The 18,904-nt window shown below is 28.5% G+C and overlaps 1 protein-coding gene across 2 annotated transcripts in view; it reads right to left on the bottom strand.

Annotated features, from left to right (window-relative positions):
* Positions 1-2,223: 2,223 nt before the first annotated feature.
* Positions 2,224-18,904, bottom strand: part of LOC136968278 (SAP30-binding protein) — a 42,915-nt gene continuing 26,234 nt past the window's right edge. Inside the window, exons 7-11 of one of the 2 annotated variants that reach the window (XM_067262264.1) lie at positions 13,824-13,884; positions 13,685-13,736; positions 11,022-11,080; positions 3,386-3,434; positions 2,224-2,840 (exon numbers count right to left, since the gene is read on the bottom strand). In XM_067262264.1, coding sequence (XP_067118365.1) covers positions 2,662-2,840; positions 3,386-3,434; positions 11,022-11,080; positions 13,685-13,736; positions 13,824-13,884 — 400 coding nt within the window. In that variant the 3' untranslated portion in view covers positions 2,224-2,661. Of the gene's footprint in view, positions 2,841-2,863; positions 3,143-3,385; positions 3,435-11,021; positions 11,081-13,684; positions 13,737-13,823; positions 13,885-18,904 lie in introns of those variants that run through there. The other variant, XM_067262265.1, reaches the window with a different exon arrangement.

Raw genomic sequence — 18,904 nt, 5'->3', positions numbered from 1 at the left:
GACATTTGTCCCTATCTATCATCAATCTAACTGACAATGGCTATTTTATAGAAGAATAAAATAGCTGATTTTACATTCAGTTATGCACCACATTTGAAACCTCAGTGTCCATTGAAAATGATTCCTTCTAAGAGAGACATTGTTTCGAAAGTCTAAAGATGTCATAAATGCAATGAGATATATCAAAGATATATAATGGACATGTCAAAGAATTCTCTTTGTGTGTTAATAAAATACATTACTTATGAATTTAATAATGCAAAAAAATATATTTCTACAACAAAAATTCAATTCTATTAGACTTATAATTAAAAAAATATATACAAAATATGAAAATTTAGTGAAAACTTACATTTCATAATATACTGTTTATTCCTTTAAAGAATATTTCAAAAACTTTTTTCATAGCATAACAGTTCTATCTGTACAGAATAAATTATTATTATTAAGTATGATTGTCATTAGTGAATTAAGTTCATTTCCACAGATCTTTTTATGATTTGGTTAGATTCATTTAAGACAAGTTGAAATGAAAGAAATTCATAAATTTGACTATTCTTTTATCATATTTCAATAATACCAAGCAGTTGTAAGCAACTTGCAACCTGCGAGATCCTAATGTGTGGTCTCGGGGTTTTGGCAATGTAATTTAATTTTTGTTTTCTGTCCTTACGTAACCCTATTTAAGCTGATATTTATGAAAAACATTCAAACTAAACTTATTAGTGAAAAGATAAGAAAGAGTAAACTATATTATTTTAGTACCTAGTGTACTGTCAATTATGGGGTACGATGGTACTTGGCAGACTTAAAGTCAGTAATTCTGTAAGAAAAGATGTATGCGGCTGTTGAAAACTATGAAGTTCTGGTGGCCCGCATTCAAAAAAGGCTGCTCATCTGATACACAGTATAAAATGTATTTATTTAATAATTCATTTTGAGGTTAATGTATTTTGCTTTTATATCACAATTTAGTTCTATTATTTATTTCATTGTTTTTACATGTAACCTTACAATAATTGAATAATATCAATTCTTCGGTATAATTCATATAAATGATAAACACTAAACTAAAACTTAACTATTCGAAGAAACTTGCTAATTTCTTCACTTTCTTCAGAAATATGAAAAATAATAGTATATAATCCTAATCTTTGTTGTAATGATTTTCTTGATTATAATTAATATATATTTGAGTTTATTTATTAAAAATCTTTTAACAAAACACAATTTTTAATAAATAAACTCAAGTATAATTGAGTGTATAATATTAAATAAAAGTATGACTAATATTTTACTTCATGACCATGAATTTTTATATTAAATAATTGATAATTATATAATCGAGCCATCAAATGAATAAAAACTGTTTTGGAATCATTATTAATGATTTTACTCTGTTATTTACAGAATGCAAACATTACTTTAATTATTTCATATTGCAGAATATGTATTATTTTCATTTTTCCACATATTCTAATATCTGCATTTACTGTTAATCTGTTTTGTAGAGTACTTTTTTCTTTTGTTGACAAAGATAAATGCTTTTTAAGTTTAATATCAACTATGTATTGATTATATTAATGAAAAAATAATTTGAAATTACTATAAAATAAATTAAATATAAAGGAATTTTGAAATGTTTATGCATAATAAGTTATAAAATTTTAATTACACTGATTTTATTCTAACTTGTTAGAAATATACTGGTAAACAGCATTAGTTTCTTTCATTGTATCACTTGAATTAATGACAGAAACAGTTAATAATTTGATTATAAAATTATATTCTATAAAAAGGAACTTTATAAATATAACATTGATTACAATAACTTTTTAAATATCAGAATCAAATTTTTATAACTTTATATGAATGAGAAATTTTAACATTTGTTATATTTTTAGATGATAACTTGGATTTAGATCCTTAATTTTTGCAACTTATATATTAACAATATGTCAACATGTTAAAATGTAAAATTTATAATTCATAAATATGCAAAAAATATTTTAAAACTAGTATTCTGAATAAAGGTAATTTTAATCATTAAAATTATCTATTTTATTTCTGATTGACGATTATATTTTTTTGATATTTAAAATAATTAATAATTGTGTTAGCTGCAATCATTTTAAAATTATTTTATTAATAATAAAATTTTCACGTTTAAAATAAATAAAAACATTCACACCTTATGTCTATTATTTTTTTTAAAAAATAAGATGACACACAAACATTTATTGAACTTATATTACAATATATTTTATGGATGATTTATTAGACTGCATGCAATTAAGCATATTATAAATATCACATGTTTATCTGGAGAAATGATGTTTGTAAACTGCTGAATGAATTCATAAAATAACTAGTTTTAATAACAAATCCATCATATATGAATTAAAGAAATGCTCATAATGGTTGCAGTAATTATTGAATAATATGGATGAAGAGACTGAGCAAATATTAGATTGAAGTTTATGAAATGATTCTGCCATATTTTGGCATATATGTATATATATATATTTAATTTATAAAACTGAAATTTAACTTGTGCTGTCTTGTAAACAAGTCGTCACCTTGAAATCTCTTTACATTGCCTGAGATAATTGTATAATTGTAAAAGAACATCTTCCTTGGGAATATTCATTTTGCAATAATTCATCGTTTTACTTTTTTAGCAATGGTTCCAAAGGCTGAGATAACTGTAGGTTTAGTGCCAGTGGCAGTAGTAACTGGCAAAACACTTGCAGGATTGACAAGAGTGGCTGGCTTCAAACTTGTTGGAAGTACAGTAACCTGAGATGATCCAATATCCCATTTGCTTTTTCTCTTGTTATCTTTAATAAATATGTTAAAACAATAACATTTTAAACAAGAATATCTGATAAAACATTAAAAACATACCAGTAATTTAATTACAGGTTATTGTTATTTACAGCAATAACTGTCATTATTATATATAAAATATTAAACTATTAACAAGATTTAAAATGTGCCATATATAAAAATTTGCTTTATGAAAGAAAAAAATTTGATGAATAATTAACATTAAAATTCATAAATTCTTTTCAAAATTTAAAAATATGATGAGTAATTTCTTGCAGCAGGTGAATAATCCATTTCTGTCATAATTTCATTTCTAAAGAATTAAAAAGTACATTGGTCATTATGCATTTATTAATTTATTTTTAACCACAAGATGATATTCAATATACATCCTTGCTGATCTATCAGGAATTGTGTCATAATTTATATTGTAATGTGAAAATCAAATTTAAATTTCAAATAATGACAAAAGTGCTTTATCACATCTTGTGGCTAAAAAAAAGTTCAATCAACTGGAAGTTGATTTGAAATCAAATTAATTTTTTGCATTTCTTACCCTTTGGTACATCAGCTGTTTTCTTCACGGTTCCTGAGATAAATTCAACCTAAAAAAAGATATATACCATTACTAAAATTTAACAAGTATCAAATTATATACATATTTTACAGATTATTATTAAAGATTAAATTTTAATGTCACAAAATGTAATAAAACAGAAAATAATCCACAAAAGAAAATATTAAAAAAATATTGTTATTTTTAAATGTATGATATTAAAAATGTTCACAATAAATTGTAATTTCCAAATAGCAACACACTATGTACAGCACAGACAGCCTGCCCATAAATCTTTCTTTAAAACACCACAGAGGAAATACCTCATTTAACAAAGAGTAAGTTGCTTATAGCTTCCTGTTTTTAATGGTTTGACAAGCTACTGCTCTATTAAAGAAATAATGTCTTGACAATTACAGTTTATTTTCTCCTACTAAAAAGTAGTCTTATAATAAAAATATTAACTGTTTTGCCTATATACTCTTTTGGCCTCACATTAGAATGATCAGGCTCTTTATCTTTTAAATTTGATATAATTATCATATGTAATAGGAAAATGTAACTTTCCATTGAAATATAATTAGATTCAAAAAATGAATAGAGCTAGGAGATATTAAAGTTAACAATGTTCAGTTAACAAGTTAGTTATAAAAATATACAACATTTTAAAAATCTAAGCACAAATTTGATAACATTAATTAATTTTATTTACTAATGAATTATAAAAAACAACCGTGTTGTTGTTACTGGACTCCTAAGGTTCTCAAGTGCAAAAAAACAATTGTTTTCTATAAAAATTCAAAAAAATTTTTATTATTTGCCATAATAATTTTTATATGACTATTATGATCATGAACAAATTTCACCTATTCAGTGCTTTGAGAGAGATATTTAACAGTCTAAATGCAACAAAAACTGAGCAATGACATTTCAGAACAAGTGGAAGACTTCAATAAAACAAAAATAATGTAGAAAAGTACCAAAATTCATCTCAGCAGTACTTTTGGCAATACAAGTAATCAACATTTTATTTGTATAAGACATTCAAAGCTATACAGAGACTTTAGCAATGCAGAGCATCCTGGTTAACGTTGTCCTCATTCTGAAGATCTTAAAGCTGAAGGCAATAATGTGTGTGTTCAATAACTGATTGTAATTGATCCTCTGTGATAATTCTCATATGCAGTGTAATACTGTGGTACTGTCCTTCAAGACAACCAAATTTGTAACACATCCTTGATGATAAACTATAGTCCTCACAACCAAAAATCACACAAATTATGATTTGGAGGATAAGTTTTGGTACTAATTTTTTTTTAATGAAAATGCATCAGTTTAGCTAATGAATTAACTGATATAATTAATTATTATTTACTTTTCTATCATCACAAAATGTTTAGATAATAACAAATTACACTGAAGTGCCAAAAGTCATGGGATAACGCTTAATATCTTGTGGGACATCCTTTTGCCTGGCAAAGTGCAGCAACTTGACATGGCATGGACTCAACAAGTTGTTAGAACTTCCCTGGAGAAATATTGAGCCATGCCCCCTCTATAGCCATCACCGGCAACACCTGCCCAATTATGATTGGGCAGGTGTTGCCGGTGATGGCTATGGGCAGGTGTTGCCGGTGCATAAGTTTGTACATGAATGGACTTCTCGATTATGCCCCATACATGTTCGGGTGATCTAGGTGTCCAAATCATTCGCTGGAATTGTCCAGAAAGTTCCTCAAATCATTTGCGAACAGTTATGGCCTGGTGACATGGCGCATTGTCATCCATAAAGATGCCATCCTTGTTTGGGTACATGAAGTCCATGAATGGCTGCACGTGGTCTCCAAGTAGCTGAACATAACCATTTCCTGTCATTGTTTGGTTCAGTTGGACCAGTGGACCCAGTCCATGCCATGTAAACACACCCCACACCATTATGGAGCCACCACCAGCTTGAACAGTGCCTTGTTGAAACCTTGGGTCCATGGCTTCATGGGGTCTGCGCCACACTTGAACCCTACCATCGGCTTTTACCAACTGAAATCACGACTCATCAGACCAAGCCACGGTTTTCCAGTCATCTAGGGTCCAACTGATATGGTCAAGAGCCCAGGCAAGGTGCTGCATGCGATGTCATGCTATTAGTAAAGGCACTCAAGTCAGTCTTCTGCTGCCATAGTCCATTAATGCCAAATTTTACTGCACTGTCCTAACGGAGACTTCCCTCGTATGTCCCACATTGATTCCTGCAGTTATTTCACGGAGTGTTGCATGTCTGTTCACACTAACAATTCTACGCACACATCGCCGGTCTCTGTCATTTAGTGCAGGCAGTCAGCCACTGTGTTGTCCATGGTGGGAGGTTATGCCTGCAATTAGGTATTCTCGGCGCACTCTTGACCGTGGATCTTGGAATGTTGAATTCCCTAACGATTTCCGAAATGGAATGTTCCATTCGTCTAGCTCCAACTACCATTCCGCGTTCAAAGTCTGTTAATTCTCATTTGCGGACATTCTCAAGCCAGAAACCTGTTCACATGAATCACTGGCAGACAAATGACAGCCCAGCCAATGCACTGCCCATTTACATGTTTGGTACGCAATACTATTGCCATCTGTATCTTTGCATATTGCTATCCCATGACTTTTGGCACTTCAGTGTATTATTCTACTGATACTTCAATAGATTGCTAGTGCATGATAACCTTAAAATTTGAGTTTTGTCACTCATGTTGTACTAATATATTATTATTTTTTTAAAATAATTTAATCAAGTCCTTTATTCAACACCTTCAGTGTTAACATTTAAGATAATTCAATAATAAGACTTAACAAAGTACTAGATGAATTATCAAATTTCATTTCACTCTAATGTATAATGTCTGAAGATAAAACTCTATTGTCTATTTATTGTCTTTTTATATATTTGTCTAAAGTCAAAACTTTTTTCTACAGATTTTTGTATTCAATGTCTGATGCTGAAATTATTTGTTTTTAGATTTTAATAACTTAAAAAAAATTATTTTATTCAATTTTTAGTTATTTTAATTAATACTAATTTTTATTTTCTATTATTGTGTGTTATTATTTCTATTAACGGTATGTGTATTGTTCTATTTTCTAAGAGAACAAATATTTCTTATAAATTGCTGTGGAAGTTACTGTTTATGCTTTTCTAATAATTTTTTTTAAGGTAATACTTATTATGATTGGGGAGTCTTGGAAATTAATTAATTCTTCTTATATTAGGTACTTTTGGTATAGCTTTTTTGAATAAATGACAAAATAAATAAAGATGTAAATGTAAACATAAAATACAGACTTATTTTTAAATATAAAAAAATGGAAGCAGCAGATGACGACAGAGATAGTTAAAATGTTACTTGCATCAGTGAAGCCTTTTATGTTATTATCTACAAGTTTATACTTAAGTACAACTAATAAGACTGCATCATCAATATATGCAATCCTAATTATAACCTGTATAGTTTTAATTATGTGAATCAGCATTCTGGATGAAATAAATTCATAGTTGAATTAGTTTCTTTATTCTGAAATATGCCTTTAATCTGATGCATAATGACATAAAATAAAGATTACTGGATGTGATATCACACTATCATTCATTTCAGAGTATAACATTAAATTAACTTTTGAATTTTAATACTGGATTATAAAAATCCAGACAACTTGTTTATATATTTGTATTTGATTTGCTAAGGTAATAGTCACAAGTGCAATCTGCCAAGAAGTAGTCTGGGAAAATTTTCTATGGAAAATTAGTTCCTATTTAAGTGCTAGACATATAAAGAAAATCTGAAAACTCTAAATAGCTAGCCCATTAATCAAGTGCAAATCTGTAAAAAAAAAGTGAATAAAACTAGATAGGTTTTATCTGATTGGTATTGGTAGGACCAGACAATTTGAAATGTGTTCAAAGATCTATATCTTATGAAAACTGTAAAACTAAACTATTGATAAAAATGAAAAAAGCAAATTGCCCAATAACATACTTCAGCAGCTGATCTAGAAAAACAATGCAATACTCTGCTATTTGGGCTAACCTAAACAATTATGAATGAATCTGAAATTATTTGATGAAAATATTACACATTTACAATCTTCAACACTATCAATCAAAATCATACAATACAAATTTATGAGATAATATTAAATGTCAAAATCTAAATTTATATCATCATCATCAATCATTTCAAAAATTAAACATAGATTATAATTTTAGTGTTACCAGCAAATTTGGATAATTTATTTAATTGTAACTGTTCAATCAGAATTCTCAGTTGCAGAATATTAAGCTAGTTTCTCAAAGGTCAGTAATCCAACTTTTTAACCGACAATCACCATTTTCTATCTTTGAAAATTTAACTTTAAAACTGATATCAATCAAAAATTCAATCTCTAGAATTAAAATTCCACATGTAGGTATTCTAATCAAGTAATTTAAGTTGTATTACTAATAAACATTTAAGCAATTAATAAAACATTTACATGTTATAAAGAAAGAAAAAAATATTAATTTTTTTAATTCGGTTTCTACTGGGTTAAAATTTTAAAATTATTTTATATGTACAGTAATTTAAATTAATATACATACAAAACAATTGCCAAATCTTCCAGTCTGAATACCGGTTTATTTAATAAGTACTCACTTTTTGAACCTTTGTATCCGGTACTTTTTTACTCTCTACAAAACAAACGTTTTCGGCCTCACTCGAGGTCTGCTTCAGGTTAAAAGAACAAAAGAAAACTGGCTTCCCAATTATTTGAATTATTCTTCGAGGAACATTTAGCTTTAAAATATATTCGAACATAATTTTCGAATATATGCGTACGCTACGTAACGCCAGGCGTATGAAAGCGCGTTGCCGTCTTTAGAGTTTATACAGGGCCGGCCGTGCAGGGAAATGTATATTTCAAGGGCTTCGAGGGCCCTGATGTCTTTTGTCTGAAAGGCTCTATTTATCAATCTGGCATTGGATAGGTCCGCGTGAATCTCTGGATCGGTGGCGTACGTTATCCACCTACGCCACTGATCCAGAGATTCACGCGGACCTATCCAATGCCAGATTGATAAATAGAGCCTTTCAGACGGAAGACATCAGGGCCCTCGAAGCCCTTGAAATATACAGAGCCGGCCGTGCAGGGAAATGTATAAACTCTAAAGACGGCAACGCACTTTCATACGCCTGGCGTTACGTAGCGCACGCATATATTCGAAAATCATGTTCGAATATATTTTAAAGCTAAACATTCCTCGAAGAATAATTCAAATAATTGGAAAGCCAGTTTTCTTTTGTTCTTTTAACCTGAAGCAGACCTCGAGTGAAGCCGAAAACGTTTGTTTTGTGGAGAGTACAAAAGTACCGGATACAAAGGTTCAAAAAGTGAGTACTTATACAAAACAATTATTTATAGAAATTAACAATGTATTTATTATTGATAAGTAAAATATCAGTAAATAAGATAAAGTGAAATACATAAAGAAATATTTTACTATAATGAATATATTGTAAATTTCTTGATTTTCAAAATTGTTCTATGACTTACAGTAATCATATTTTATTTTTCTAATAAATGCTTTTTTAGTTTCTTTACTGCTAAAATCACAAGACCATCTTTACAATCATATCCATTATTGATTCAGCTAGACAGATAGTGGGGCAGAGAAGTAGTGAGAGATAAGGTCTAACATATCTTTTGAGACAGACTAACCAAGTTCCTAAGGTTCGGGGAATGCAGTAATCTACGACAACAAAGGCATGTATTTGAAGTTACAGGCGTATGAAATGGATTCTACCAAACCACCTCTACGTGTTCAGGTTAATTTCACCCATGTCATGTGATTAAACCACGAGCACTGCTGTTTTTTTTCCGGAGATAGTTACCTTTGTCCTGCGACGTAATCAAAGTGGAGTTTCAAGAACAACCTCCAACATTTCGACTTCACCGTGACCTTTCACCGTAGAATCACCATACACCTTTCTTAGCAAGTTTAAAATCTCCGTAGGTGTTTTACCTAAATGCTGACAAAATTTAATGTTGGAGGTTGTTCTTGAAACTCCACTTTGATTACGTCACAGGACAAAGGTAACTATCTCCGGAAAAAAACAGCAGCGCTCACGGTTTAATCACATGACATGGGTGAAATTAACCTGAACACGTAGAGGTGGTTTGGTAGAATCCATTTCATACACTGTAACTTCAAATACATGCTTTTGTTGTCATAGATTACTGCATTCCCTGAACTTTTGGATCGTACCATGTAGTTCCAAAAAGCAGTAAGCTAATATCTTACTATCTTAGCCATCAGTACATCCTAATATACTTTTGCAGCAACCATGCAAATAATATATAATTCTTATACAGAAAGTTTCAAAACTGGTGTCATTAGTAGTTACATTAAAAACTACATACCATTCATACAATCTTCCAGCAAATATGTATTTGAATTAAATACAAAACAAAATGTTTTCAGCCTCTTTTAGGGGCCTTCATCAAGTTCAAACTTTACAGAATGTTCTGTAAAGTTTGACACTTCATTTGAAAAAAAGCTATCAATTTATATTTGTTAAAATTATTAAAGCAATATTAAAAACAGTAGTTATTTTGAAAATATTATTTTTTTTTGATAAAATGTAATCTATTTATACAATATAAGGTTCTCTCCTAGCTGGTTTTAGCTAATCAATAAATATTTCCTATGATTAGTTAAAAATATTTTTCACTTTAGTAGTTTTAGTTTATTACTTTTTACAGTTAAATAACTAAATAATATCAAGAAAGAAATATAAAAAAAATTTATTCCTAAATAAAATAAATTAAAAAATTGAAATTACTTATTGTGACATTGTCACAATGCAAGGCTGCAATTTTTAACGATATTTTAATTTAAATAAATATAACTTTCAATGTTAAATCTGAAACTGTGATTATTTTTCTCTATATTATGATGTTATTTTTCATATAACTTCTATCACAAAAAATGTGAGATCACATGAATATTAGAGAGAATCTTAGAGTTAAGTGATATATTACTGAGCTCAATTTACCATATAAATCAATTCTATAACAAATTTATTGCTTTATATAGAAAGATAAAAATTTTAAACTGAAATCATGTGACTTCTAGTCCAGACTGAAAGTTCATATATAGTTAATTGGGGTCTCTGGACCTAAGCTTTCCACGTCTGGTCTCAATTTCATCTATCTAACTCCATTCTAAAGATTAATGAAGGACAAATGGATGGATAGACAGGTGACAATGGGAATGTATGATATATAATAGATGAAAAATGTAGCCAAATAATGTTTTGTTAGTTATATTGTCAAAAATAAAGTTTGTTCTAGTACAAAATTTTTCAATTGCATTCAAAATGTTTTAACTATCACCTTATCAAGATGTAATAAATAAATAGATGAACATTGGCATTATCAAAAACATAATTTTATTTATTTTTGATAATTATTAGAAATGAGAAAGAGACCAAATAAACAGTGAATATGAGATATGTGCATATTATATATATAAAATAAATTTTAATCACAATTTTAATAAACTTGTGTAAAAAGATATTATGTTATTTTTCTTTAATAAACTTTTAAAATTTAAGTTAACCTTTGTTCTTTCTTTTTTCTCTTTTTCCCTTTTTTCCATTTCTTCTTTCTGACGTTTTGCTATAATAGAAAAAGTACAAATTTAATAAAAAGTTTTTAAAACAATTCTTTAATATTTCAATGGAAAATATTCTAGAAAAATTAAACATACATTCATTTACTAAAAACTAATTTCCTTCATATTTAGAAGTATTTAATTTGAAATTTCTTAACATATGTGAAATCAAGTGTTGTGTATGATAACATTTTGTAGATACATAGAGGTATATTTTTGAATGCTGTTTTCAATTGTTTTTCTTCATGTGTTGTTGATATAAAAGAAAAATGAAATTCCATTTTTACATCAACATTTGATTTTTCCATTTGGAAAAGTTTAGGATAACTTATTAATCTCTTCAATTTCATTATTTATTCTTCATAGTAAATAAGATATTTAGATTTAATATATGCTGTATTGTGTTTTCATCATTCTGCAAATGTATTTTGTTCATCAAATATTTAATCACAACAGCTAAAATTTCAATATTTGTGTAACATTTTACTATGTATTGAAAATTTAAGGCTGATAGATGCAGCTACTTGCCATTTATAGCTGAAAAGTTAAAAGAGTACAATATTTATATTCAGTTTTTCTATCTTCAACTTAAAATATTAAGATTCATAGTTGAGGTTTTCTGAAATTGTATATTAATTTTTACAAACTTTTATATGTTAAAAATACATAAAAATTGTAATTTATTACCCAAGTTAAATTTTAATTACTTTGCATTAGTAATATCATTGTGTTTGATTAACTGACAGAATGTTTATTTACGTTAGATTTTCTTATCTATCATAAAGAACATTTTAAGTGAAAAACTAATCATGTTCATATTTATAGATATTTTGATGTAAATTTAATGTCAAAATATCTAATTTATCTCAAAAACATTAAAAATATAAATTAACATGACACCCCATTTTCCTAATAATAATATTAACAACATATAATACGTAACTCTTTGTTTTATAAAATAAATTGGTATTTAGAGTTTTAAAATCAATATTCAAATAAAATTATTCTAAATGAGCAATTATTTATTGTGACGTTGTCATATTGATGCCAGGCTGCAATTTTTAATCATATTTTTAATTTATTTAATTTAAAATATATGCTCTCCATCTCAAATTAATATTGTAGTGTATTGTCCCTGGTACGTCAAACTTTTCCTTTAACAATAAAGTCATGCCTGTCTTCTATTAACTGCTTTCAGGGAAAAAGTTTTAAATTGAAATAATGTGACTTCTATTATATTTGTCAACTTGGACTTAATTGCGTTAATACTTAACACCAGTTTAACAGTCCTATTAATAATTTAAGTCCAAGTTGACAAATATAATACGAATTGAAATAAGGACAATAGTGTGACTTCTAGTTTGCATTGGAAGTTCATATGTAGTTAATTGGGTCTCCTGCCCCAAAGCTTTCCATATCTGGTCTTGTCTTTCATCTATCTATCTCTATTCTTGAGATTAAAGAAAGACAAACATATAGACAGACAACAGTGTAAATTTATAGATCTGAAAGTTTTTCAAACTGCAGTCCAATAAGAATGTATGGAATAAACTCTTCATTTTCATACAGTCCAAATATCAACAAAACTAAGTATATATACAATAAAATACAAGTAGGCCTCCTACAACGCGGTACCTTTACAACATGGTTTAGGGTATTTAGAAACAAATTATCTTTCACATCACAGAAAAATTGCAACGGATCACATAGTGCAGTGGAACTTGATAAAACAAGCTCAGATCTTGAAATAAGGCCAGTCAAACATTCTCGAACAACTATAATAAGTGACGATGAGGTCTGAATTTGCGAGCATAACATTATGTTTCTTTTTGATTTTGACTTGAAATCATAATCTTTTTAGTTTTTATATGATGTTGGATTTTATTTAAGCTTTTTATGTACATAAATTTAAAAAATGACGAAAATGTTGCACCATAAAAGGCAGTTTTTCTCTTTTTAGAACTGAATCCAGTTTTTGTATTAAGTTGGTGTCTCCTATAATGCTATTTCCCACAACGCGGTATTTTCAAGAAACGTATCTACTGCGTTGTAGAAGGCCTACCTGTATATCCAATGTAATTGACAGATCAATGAAAAAAGACAGAATAATTAATGCTCTATGTATTTTATGCCTTTTTTGAAGAATCAAATTAAGCAATAAAAGTATATATTTTAAAATTTATTACAGATGAATTCAGATTATTCTTATTTGTAACAATTTCAAGTTAACTAATTCGTTTGAAAATGAAAAAATGTTAAATATAGCTAATACATTTTAGTATAAAGTAATAGAATAAATATAATTAAAATTAAAAACATAATATTCAATACTTTCGTATGTATAACATTTTAAATCGTTTTTGCTCTGTGGCACTAAAAGGTCTTTTCAGAAAGCCCATTACATGTTCAACCAGGCCCACAATGGGACAGCCAGGTTATGAGGGAAGGAGCCTGACATATCTGGATGAACTACCCCTTGAAAAATTTCTGGGATTTTCTGACTCATCCTGATTCAATCCTGGGTATCCCAAAGTGGTAGGTTGAACCTTAACCATCCATCAAAGCATACATCACAATAAAAAACTAAAGATTAATAAAGTTACCATTACCTAATTGATCGTAAAATGATTCTGGACCCCAATTGTGCTGGTTATAAATTTCCTGAAATGATTTACATATTTATTACTGTATGTATATTACAAATATAATTCATTTTACAAAAATTCATATAATTATTAAATAACTTACAGGGGGATAATTTGTTCCCAATTCATCAATACCGCAATAATTTATTAATTTTTCATAAATGCTGTAATAAAAATTAACTGTAAGTGTTCAAAATAAATACTTTATATTTTTATATTATTATTAAATAAATTTTTACAATTGTAATGTCTTATAATAAACAAAATATATTCTTAGAAATACAAACATTCTTGGCTATTAAATATTTATTAAAGAATCACTTTCAGATACACTTTAACTATTATAACTAACTCTAACTTTAAAACATTACATAATAATAAACTGAAATTCATATACTTTAGAATTTTAATTTTAAATTAATTATAATTCAATGTCACAAAAATTAACAATAAAAGTAAAAGTGTATATACTGTCTACTTGGACTTTGTTTATTAATAGAACTTTTGACTAAGATCTCCTTCTCTTTGCTAATTGGGAACTCCACCAGTATAAGTCCTATTGATAGAGAGGTTGTGGCCCAAGTATTTCTACACGGCAGAAGTACACAGTTTATGTTTTAACTCCAAGAAAAAATTGTTGCGGCACTCATTCACAACATCACGTAACTCAGTGAACATCACGCATTGACTCACGGGAAATTTGTTGAAAAAATGGCTGATACATTTAACATCGAAGATTACCAGCAAAGGTAAATAAACAAATTAAACTATTTTAAAGTATTAAAATAATTATTTAGTGTTTAATAACACTAAACAATTATTTTTAATTAGTGCTGTGTCTCCTACCGTACGATCAAATAATAGGACTACATCATACTTTTGTCGAGAGAAGCAGTGGCTTATGTAAATTCGAAAGCAGCTCGGAAAATTAATTTTTAGAAAATTTACAAACGCATTACACTGTTGATGGCAGAAGACACTGTGAAAGAACAAACCTACCTTAAGATAAGTTATTATGAAGGCAAATATATGTAAATTCTATAGGCACTTCACAGCACTTGCTAAAAAATTGAATAATTAAATAATTTCTGGATTAAAATCGTCCGTTTCTTTACATCATTGTTCGTAAATGCTTAAATAATCATAATTTTAACCCCAAACACAAAAAAATGAAGAAGTTTAAACCAATCTTCTACTCGTCATGCTAGACATAACGAATGTCATTATCAACTGTCTAGAATTGCCAGATGGTGGCACTCGACCATCCGCTGTTCACGTTTTGGGTTGAATATGACGGCCACAACCTCTCTTAATTTATTATTATTATTTATTCACTATAAACCAAAACTGATGTTACAGTAAATATAACATAATTTTGAAATGCTTAATTTTCATCAAAACAAATTTAAAATGTATTACATTGAAAAAATCCATTAATACGGTAAAATAATTTAAATACTTTTTTTTGTAACTATATTGAAAATACTAACTAAAATGAAATATGAGAGAAAACTCCAAATTATGCAAAAAAATTAACAATTTCTATATTAGCACTTTTTTCTAAATATCTAAGATCATTTATGAGTTATATAATACAAAGTTTTTGTTTTTTCTTAAGATAAATCAAGAAATTTATTTTTTGACCAATGAAATAAATTTAACCTAACATTTTCCATAAGTTTCCAACATGTTACATTATATCTAAATATCCTTTAAATAATTTCAATTAATTTTCAGATAAAAAATTAATATCATCTATAAAGAATTGGAGCACAGTTTATGGTAATATTAAAAACTAATTTTAAAAAATTTTAATGTTATAAAGAATGTTGACAGTTCTGTACAATATGAAGAGAATATACAAGTGGAAAGATATGTTTAGCGTAATGTAAAAAAATTTTCCAGAATTTAAAATGTCAGTGAAAAAAATTTATAAATTTAATCATTGATACTGCAAAACACATGGGTCTGCTTCAAACTTAATTGTAGAATAAATAATAAAATGTAAAAAATTAAGAAATAAGCCAGGAGCATTACTCCAGCAAAACATTAATTGGGAAAGCATGGTATGTAACAATTACATGACTTAATGATCTAATTTCATTTTCCTTAGATGCCGTGCCAAATGAATTCAAAAAGAAGTTAATCCAATTTCAAAGTATTGAACAGAACAAAGACCTCTTTAAATGGAATAATTATATAGAACTTTATAAGTCATCCAAGAAACAATTTTCGAAATTAAGAAAATATTCTGATTGTTAATTTTGGTAGTGCATGTATGCATGAATTAAATGTTCAAAATAAAATACGTAAAAATAAATTTTGATATTTGTTGAATAATGCCACATACAAATTATTTAAAAATACTAGACATGAGATACTGGCTCAAGTCTCATATTTTTGTTTGCAATTCTAAGGAATGGATAACTTTGGTGCATTTATTGCTTTTCTTTGTCTACAAATTGATTTCCAAATTTTTATTAAATGCATTTGCACTTTGATATTACATTTGAATTTTGTTAAATACAATATTTCAATAGTCAACATATTGATTAGTTTTATGTATTCATTCTTAATCAATAAAGTATACTTTAATTGATTTCCAATATAAAAATCGTGGAAATCAAGTTATACGAAAGCATGTTATTTTTTCAAAATATTTTTTACATACTTGAAATATACAAAAAATATTTGTGACTCACCTAACTATGACATATGTGAAATTTGGTCCATCAATTAATAATTTGAACATGCTACTCTAAACTATGAAATGCATAACTATCTTTCAATAATTCTTCAACTTTTCTTATGCAGTAAATTACATCATACATGTAATTTTAGTGAATGTAAAGTGTTCTCAAAACTGCATTGAAATTTTGTTATTCAAATTCAATAACAAATTATGATACTGAACATGATATCTAATATCAGAATAAGATAGATTTAACCATTGTCTGTTGGAATTAAATAACTTTATTTGCATAAATTATGTAAGCTCTTTCAACAGTGTATAAACATAACCTTCAGGCAAAAATATGAAATTAAAACAAGTGTTTCTGAACTTCTCAAAAAATTTGAAAAAGGAACATATTTTTAAACTAAATGTAATTTAAAGCAGAGAACAAAATACAAATTATTTTTTTTAACTATTGCATGTTGAATATTTTCTCCATCACGTGTCGCCCCCATGTTGAATTTTTTTCAATGTTAAGCCTAATGTGATCACACATTTTAGAAAAAAAATAATTGTGGCATAAATAATTGTGACCAAATTATTTATGTTTTGCACACACAAAATAGACATATTAATAAATGTAAAGACAAAAAATTTTATTTCAGAAGTTAATTCTTGTATGATAAATTTCAAAGCAAGGAACAACGCATAGTGGAACGGAACATTGTTTACACTGGTAATGTGATTCTGTTCGCTTTTTGTTTGCTGAACATACTTTACAAACTCTGGTTGGATATTTTTTTTTTCTGTTGTTGATATGTGGCTAGGAAAATGCTGTTCGGATAAACGCAACGGATTTTCATATGGCAGTCGACCGCAACAGGTTACATGTCTACTTGTGTGAAACTTTTCCATAACTTCTCCGATAACAGCCATATAAAAATCAAGAAACGACGTCTGTTTTTTCATTAGTTGTCAATACGAAACATAAGCATTATACAGTGCAATAACCAACATATGAAAAAACACTTTTTTTAATACCATTTCACTGTTTTTCTCATGCACAGATAATTGTGTATCACTCCATCACACAGATCAATTCCACCCATATTACGATTATAGTGTAGTGCTGAGTCACTATATACTTTTTCCACATGACTTTTGTATATGTTTATGTCCTTTGTGTAATATGTTTCGTTATGCCTGAAATTATAATTGTGTAAATGAAGAAATGTTAATAATTTCCATTCTGGTAGAACCACCTTTTTGGGTGGTGTTGTCTGCCATGCAATGATTGGTTGTATGTGACCACGTGAAGCGTGTGACGTAGTATGATGGCAGGATGTATAAATTGGCATCCCAGGTGCGGATGAATCATCTTTTTTCTAACTGGGACTTGGATCAGATTTATAGATGCTTGTTTTGAGTGGGGAGTGAAAGAGGAAAAAAGAGGGACACAACTCGGTTTGGACGACTGGTAGCAAACCACTCAAGAAGCAATCGGATTGCATCGTAGTAAGTTATACACCATGATAAATTATCATTAGACTGAGTGTTTGGAGTGTATAACTGGATAAGACTATTATTATCATTCTCTGAACTCATCAGTGAACCATGTGGCCGAGACTGTTGAGAGTGGATTCTTGGACCCCTAGAAAGAAATCGTGTTCTCATACTAGGGAGATTCAGCGAGTGACCTTCATCTGTAAAAATATAGTGTAAAATTAATTTTTGTTTAGATCACATGATTGGCTCCTCAAAAAAGGATCTATTAATTGTTGCGAGTGTTGTTAGTTGTATCTGGTAATAAGTAGTGTAAATTCTGATGTATCTGTCTATTATTAAAACTTTGTTAATTGTAGGTCAAGGCATTGTCTATGTAAAGTCCTCACACATACATTTTACTCAACTTATTGTCTGGAGTACTTTTGACACTTCCTAGACATTACAATAGTCTAGAATACAATTTGGCTTCATTATTATTTCTCCTGATCTATCACATTTACCAGAATCTAAGAATTCATTGTCACTCACTGTACTTAGCATCAACACTTCCCTCATATCTTTCCAACAAAATACAGACAAACGATCTTTCGACATGTCATAAATTCACCTTTCTTCAATTTATGATCAGGAAAATTGCATGGAATTCCAATGCAATTTTTGTTTACGGTTCCACATACATATGTTTGTTTATCAAGAAATGTTTTAGCTAATGTCGGTGAGTTGAAAATCCTTGTAATTTTTACTGAGCAACAGTTCTAATAATGTAAGAACAAATTTCTCACCTTGCCCACCTTCAAAACTGCCATATTCTGCTTTAGCTCCTGTGTAAACTAAAAATATGGTAGTTTTGAAGGTGGGCAAGGTGAGAAATTTGTTCTTACATTATTAGAACTGTTGCTCAGTAAAAATTACAAGGATTTTCAACTCACCGACATTAGCTAAAACATTTCTTGATAAACAAACATATGTATGTGGAACCGTAAACAAAAATTGCATTGGAATGC

Source organism: Centruroides vittatus, unplaced genomic scaffold (assembly GCF_030686945.1).
Source record: "Centruroides vittatus isolate TY-2023 unplaced genomic scaffold, ASM3068694v2 contig_1427, whole genome shotgun sequence".
Taxonomy (NCBI): Eukaryota; Metazoa; Arthropoda; class Arachnida; order Scorpiones; family Buthidae; genus Centruroides; species Centruroides vittatus.
This window is presented reverse-complemented; position numbering and strand designations above follow the sequence as displayed.